The 7,327-nt window shown below is 31.8% G+C and overlaps 1 protein-coding gene across 1 annotated transcript; it reads left to right on the top strand.

Annotated features, from left to right (window-relative positions):
* The first annotated feature begins 587 nt into the window (after positions 1–587).
* Positions 588–6,367, top strand: LOC132721623 (uncharacterized). Its single transcript, XM_060705943.1, has 4 exons — positions 588–1,265; positions 1,603–1,761; positions 5,290–5,631; positions 6,248–6,367. The coding sequence occupies exons 1-4, from the start codon at positions 600–602 to the stop codon at positions 6,278–6,280; spliced, it is 1,200 nt and encodes a 399-aa protein (XP_060561926.1). The 5' UTR covers positions 588–599; the 3' UTR covers positions 6,281–6,367.
* The last annotated feature ends 960 nt before the right edge of the window (positions 6,368–7,327 follow it).

Below are 7,327 nucleotides of genomic sequence, written 5' to 3'. Positions count from 1 at the left end.
AAGTTTGTATGAAATTGCGCGAGTAGATTTCTAGGAGTAGTCCGGACAAGTCTTGTTACAGACTGACAGATGACGGGGAAGTGATTTCCATATGTCGCCTCTACCCTGTAAATGCAACACAAAAATGACGTGCATAATTTCCATGTGGTCCTCTATCCACTCACTAAGTATCATCTACCTAGTTTATATATATATATATATATATATACTTTTAAACTGTATGACTGTAAATGGTAAGTATACAATTGTATGTTTCATAAAATGTATGTCTCGTCAACTATATGTGCATTATCCTGTAGATTGAAGCGTAAACCAAACAAATAACATATCTATTTATCAATTTATGGTCACCTGCCTTATGGTTTTCTATGCTATGCTTTGCATTGCTATGCTATGCCGTGCTATACAGTCCTATGCTGTGCAAAAGACTTATATCTAACTTGACAGTCCCCTGGTTACCTTTAAACCAAAGATGACCAAAGATGAAAATAAGTAGAAACAAAATGATTGGAAACATGAGGTTTTATTACTCTAAGCATATTAAACAAGCATAAAAGTAATAGATATAGGTATTTGAGTTTCAATTTGAATACATTGGCATGATTGAAATGTCCATCATATTACATTACAAAGATATTATCCCTTTTATAAATATATTTTTATTCAGACTGACCTGTTTTGAGAATGCTATAATGGAAAGTGAGGAACTAGATAAAGATTTGTTTAAGAATTGGGTGCGAGGCTCAAAAGGACTAGAATACTTACAGGAAGGTCTTCAAGAATTTGTTGGAGAAAAAGTACTGCAATGTCGTGATAATACCCTTCAAAAGATATTATCAGCATTACCATCTGGATCACCTCAACAGTGCAACCAGTGTACAGAAAATAATCTTTCTCCAGAACATTTCAATTCTACGAAGGCATGTAACAGACGCACATGTAGACAAAAGACCTCGAACAACTGTTTTGGAAGCAGACCAGTCGGACGTAGAAAATGTCCTGATGGCATTTGCAGTAAATTTTACGACGCAATTATAGATGAGCATGCATTTGAAGACCCCTTATGGAAGAACACAGACCCAAGTACGTGGTGTTCGGATCCTCATGGGTGGAGTTATGCAAAATGTTTCCAAACAACTAAAGATCCAGGGACATCAGCTCAAGATACAGATGCTGCTGGTCTGCTGAGCATTATTATAAACAACAAGTCAATACAAAACTTTGTGACCAGAATTAATCCTCATACCAGGAGTTCGTTTCATACGGTAAATACAGGAAACGGTTGATGATTTATAAATGATTATATATTCATCAATATACTAAATTATTTACTGAATAGATCTAGACTTACTTGAAAAAATATAATTTTGCCATTTTATTTTAAAGATAACCTTAATCGAAATGTAAACGTATAAATATCAACTCGAACTGCAGACTTTCCTAAGTAAGGCTTAAACGTATAAAAATCATTATAACCAAGTATTCCTTATTAACCTTGAGCAGAAACAAATAATGTTCTTTATGATTATGCATAAGAATAAGAATTATGTGTTATGATTCATTTTTCTTCACAAATGTATGTATTATAAAAAAATATTTCAGGCGCGAGACATCCGAAATAAAATTTTACATAGCTCAAAGCTTGAAATCGACGAAACAACTGTGTGTTCTTATTTGGACGCGTTCATTGTTGTTCTTCAAGATCCAAAGTGTCTAATTAACGAAGAGGCGTCAAAGAAAGCGGTTCATAAACTAACACAGGTAATCACTTATATATTACAATATGAATCTCACTAGTTGATGTAATATATGAGTATCTGCTTTGATTTCAAATGCTCATTGACCTTTTTAAAGGTTGACATCCGACTGTCTTTTAGCTAATTTTGTTGTATATTAATTTTAAAATGACGACTAAATTGCAAAAAATAAGGGAATCATTATATAAATTACAATAAGTTTATATCAATAAATTTTTACTTTTTTATACTCGATACTCGGTGTTGCAAGTAAATCTGTCCCAATACGATTTAACACTGTACTACAAACTTTTTGATCGAGGAAAAAAAACAAGTTATAAAGAAAGAATAATCATAGGTAAAGGTCAATGTTTCTAAAATAGAAAAAAGGTTTCCGACTGATAACTATAGTTAGATCTGAGACATGACAATTAAACAAAGAACATAGCTTTTCATTTAGGAGACGACTAGTAAGGGATTGTTATTTGGCTTCGTGCGGTCATGGTAAAGGGCACTGTTACTAAAAACAGGAAAAAATGTTTCTGGATGATAACTTTTATTGACATGATGTAATCAAACTAAGTATAAAGCAAGCAGTTTGTGTTTTTATAAGATATTAGGAAGTATCGAAGTTAAATTAAAACTGAATATGTAAAATTGACATCGCCACTGGTGAAGTTTGCTCACTTGAAGGTTCTTACTTAATAAAAATCAATTTTCTTGTTATTTTAGAAGTCATTATATGGTTGTCTAAAATATCTCTATTACATTTCTTATGATAAATATAGATGTACATATTTCACGCGTAAATGCAAAACTCCCTATAAATATACTGAAAGATGTCAAGTTATATTACTCATGCATGAGTGCAAAACAGCTTTATTTAGCATCATTAAGCCATTATTTTCCCTGAGTTTAATCTTAAGCATATATTGTATGGAGTCTATCTTATGCACACACACAAATTGAAGCAATATTTTGAAATATATAGAAACAATACATTATATAAAAAAAGTTATATATTGTTCAAACTCTACTTTTGGCAAGGAAGCGAATTTTCCTTTCCATACACATCACATTTCATAATGTAAGTCAGCAACCCTTCTAGTTCATACACTTTAAATTTCATTATTCATTTGAACGCACCCATTGCATAATTTTACAATATAGCTGATGTAAAATGAAAGTAAGGAAGTTTTTCTTTACTGTTTAAGCTTCGCGAATAATACATGAATTTTACTTACAACCGTAGACGGAAATGCCAAAAATGTTAACATTATCCGAAGTTTTCGATTATATTTGATGCATGCAGTAAATTGAAGAGTATAAATGAGTATTTTTGGTAACGTTCTTTGTTTATACTTCCTAATTCGAGCAGATATTAAGAAAAGGATAATATTTAGCAATCGTAGAAGTTATCTCATGTCTCTGTTCAATAAATACTTCAGTCAAGACCATACATCATCAATGCGTCACCGCGCGCGAATACCGCCGCACCCTTTTTGTTGGTTTTCAAAATTACTTATGCTAGATTTAAGCAACAGCATTACCTACGCCACCAACACAAAATTTATACCAATAATGCTAGATTAAACTTACAACATCACATACGCCATCAACACAACATATATAACCACTAAAATCGCAATACAATAATAATAAAATATGATTTCTTGGTTTGGCTTTAAGTCTACCGAAACTGTAAAGAGCATGTGGAAAGCTGGAATAGGAATACCCGAGGTACCCATTTGTTCCCTGCGGGCCGGAGACCGCAGGGTATTGGTACGCGTTTAATTTTTGAGGCGTGACATGATATGTTTTTGGTACATGGAGGAGCATGTGTTCTGTAAACCATACATGATTGGTTTATTGACCTTTTCGAAACCCTAGCTAAATACCGTTTGCTAGTACGTTACGGATTTACTTCTGGGAAAATTAGTCCAAATTACACCTAATTAAGAACATAACACTCTTACCTGATATTTCTAATTTTCTATAGTGATTTTACCGTTAAAGTTGGTAAATCTTGCATGATGTGTTTAAAAATTATCAACATATTTCTTTAATATCTATCTCAAATTTTACAAACAATAAATTGTTTGAAGTGAAAATCTAAAAAATTAAAACATTCGTAGTGGCGTCTGCCATAATAAATAGAGATATTTTCTCTACGTAAACTTGTGTGTTTACTTTATTTTTTGCACGGAATTATTCATACAATGGTATTATTACAACTGTTTTATTTTCGACCTTCTCTGGTCTCCGGTCTTTAACCGACACCATACAGTCTCCAAAGACCTTCTCCTATTGATCGATAATTGTCAATTATATTCCTGATACAAACGTTTATTTACCTTTTTCTTCTTTTGTTTTATTTGTTTTTCCAAACAATGTTGAAAATAGTTAAGTGATATATCTTTATATCATAAAAAATGTTCCCCGCAGGAAACCATTTTACTTGTATATTATTTTATATGGACTACTCAAAATAGAAGTTGATAAAGCAGTTGAATGTTTTATCAGAATCACTAAACGGTGGTTTCATATACATGTATTAAGATTCAGTGTTGTAAACGTAGGGCGACGCTTACCCGCGGGAGGTTGTAAATTTGAGTCCAAGCGGCGCGCTTTGGTGTCACCTACTACACAAATGGCGGCAACATGACTGTAGTAATCACTTCATCATCGTCTGTCTGTCCATCCGTCTGTCCGTTCATCAAAAAATTTGTCCGAAGTACTTCTCAAAAACTACTAATGCAATTTTATCCACATTTTACAGAAATAATAAATTATATTTATATTATGTATATATATGAAAAAAAGAATAAAGCGATGCCTTTTCCAGTTTACATTGCAATTGTTTATTTACAAAACTGTAATAATAATTGAAGAGAAATATCAACCGGTTTCACCCGTTAAAGGGATCTTCAAGAAAATGACGTTAATAACGTCTCTAGCTAACGACGTCAAAACAGTGTAAAGAGACGTTACTCTTATAACGTTTTAAAGGGACATAATTATAAGCTTTAATATTATTGTTATATATCAAAGTTATCTTGAATTCAATTCTGGTTTAAAAACGTTTATTAATACAGTTTCTTTCATTCTTCTGTTCTCGCATTTTATAGATTGGCATTATATTAAACTTTGGAGTCTCTTGCGCTAATGGCAATGTGTCGACTGACTGGTAATAATGCATTGTCTGGATTCGTATATGTTGGCTGTGCTCATTCATTATAAGTTAAGCTGACAATTGTTGCTCGATGTCATTTAGAAAGAAAATGTTAGGAACCCTTTCCGGAAAATACCGTTTTTACAGCAGAACATATCACAAAAATATATTTCATGTAACTTCTATAGTAAAAGAAAGTGGCATTGCATTCAGTGATTAATCTTTATTGAAATATTTCATCCATTTTTAGTCGAAACCAGTAATTTAGATTTTGTACTTCATTTGTGATAGGATTCAACTAGACACAATCATCAAACTAATTGTGTTGTAAGCAAACAGTTGATAATTAAATTTAACTAATATATGCCTTTCGCATTTCAGTTAAAAAACAACACAATTCACATAAGCCAGGGAGACACAGTGTCACTTCTTGAGAATAGAAATAAGGCGTTAACCGAACTTGACGAAAGAACAGCAAAATCATTGCGTAAACTCGATGAGAAAGCATTGGTTGTTCAAAAAGAAGTTAAGAATGTCGCTTTAGCTGCAAAGCGAACAGTTTCTATGAAGAAAAGGGTTGCCATATCTAAAATAAACACAGCCGAGAAACAAGCAAAACAGAAGATTGATGATGATATATTTGAAATTGAAAAATCTGTGAAAATGGCAAAAAATAGTATTGTCAGAGAGAAAGGAAGTGCTTCCTCCGCTGTTCACACCAAGGTTCGTTTTCAACACTTCATATTAACTGTGTTGTAAAGGTCTACAAGGCAATGCTACATTACAAATATCTAACATTTTGGCAAAGCAGTCCTCTACATGAAGTTTTAAATGTATTTTATTTTCTTTTATAAGTTTATATACACTAAGTTCTCGAATTTAGACCAAAGATAATGTTTTATTACACTTTTGTCATTGTAAGTACCAAAACGAAGTTTTTAAGACTTTATTGATATACAAGTATATGTAAAGTTAACGACCTCTAAGACGGGGCAATTTAAATATAAATTCTGTAGAAGTCATGAACATTGCTGTTTTACTAAAGGAGACACACATGCATTGTCCTATGTTTATATAAACTAAGTGACCTTAGAGGGGCCACAGGCTGGACCAAGTTTGATCCAAAGGACATAATTTATATAACTTTTGTAAAGGACCACAAGGTAGAGCTACAGGCATACTATCTAATCTTTTTAGATTATTGGCATTGTATCTTATGAGAGGATTGTTTTTAGATTTAATTTTAATGTTCTTTTCAAAGATTTTGCGATCTGATTCAAAAATATGACATAAACAACTATCCCTTATATTATAATTGTATCTCTTTTTATTTTTACAGGGGTTGCAAAGCCGAGAGATGAAAGGTAAATAAATTCATCTTTCATAATTTTAAATAATAACATGATGTTTTCTTCTTAAGTTAAGTTATATTTATTAAGATAATGAGATTTGAAAGTTACTTAAGTGGTTATGGCTATCACTAGCCCAACAAATTGTGCGCTATAGGGTTTTTATTATATAGACGATGGTAGACATCTAAGACTATCAGATTATAAAATCGGTTGATCTTGCAGTCGAAATATTGAGACTAGGCTAACACGTACTATGCTGTAAGTCACAGAACTGTCAACGATTTAGCTAATTTTAAGAATAAGGTAAAAAGTAAACATCATTATTTGCATGTTGATTACGAGCCTGTGTTTATAGTTAAATGTGACGTTACTTTGTCAAGCTAGCTGAAACTGAGTGAGGTTTTATATAGCAACTTGAGTGTTAAAACAACTTATTTATATTAAAAGAGAACAATAAATATCTTAACAAACTGATTATTGCCCAAAATTAATTTCAGGAATCATAAATTTAGAAAATTGCTTAAATCGATGTACTGCTGAATTAATTTAAAAGAATACTGAGATACAATATTAAAAGTTATGAACATAAATTATTGCAAAGTAGTTTTTTCCTACCCTGCTATGAAAAAATAAGATTTTAAACGGGCGTCGTGATTTTCTTTCTGAAATCAAGCAAAAATCCTTTTCTTTTACACATATGTGCAACCTTTAATTAAGCCTTGTTCATATATACTTGAAGCTTATGAACTTAAATTCATATAAGTGTGGTTTTTAAGCTGGTGCTAGAGGGCGTGAGGGATGTTGCACTTATTCATTATCTCTCATGTACAGACCCAATTAAACCGAGTCTGCATTTTTCGTGTAATTTTGTAATGATTAATGCTTCCAAGAAATCACTTTGTTTCCAGATTTCAGAGAGAAAAAAGATCCCAATTACTTTGAAACAAAAAGTTTAATGGTTCTAGTTAAATATATTTTTATTTGATAAAAGAGTTATAAGAATTGATCAAGAAATAAAAAAATAAGTAGGGGTGAGGTGTTTTTCTTACTGAATTTCGGAGTGGGGT

The sequence above is a fragment of the Ruditapes philippinarum genome, unplaced genomic scaffold (genome assembly GCF_026571515.1).
Source record: "Ruditapes philippinarum isolate M1 unplaced genomic scaffold, ASM2657151v2 ctg5968_1_1_1_1, whole genome shotgun sequence".
Classification (NCBI taxonomy): Eukaryota; Metazoa; Mollusca; class Bivalvia; order Venerida; family Veneridae; genus Ruditapes; species Ruditapes philippinarum.
The sequence above is the reverse complement of the archived record's forward strand: the minus strand, read 5'-3'. Positions and strand labels throughout refer to the sequence as shown.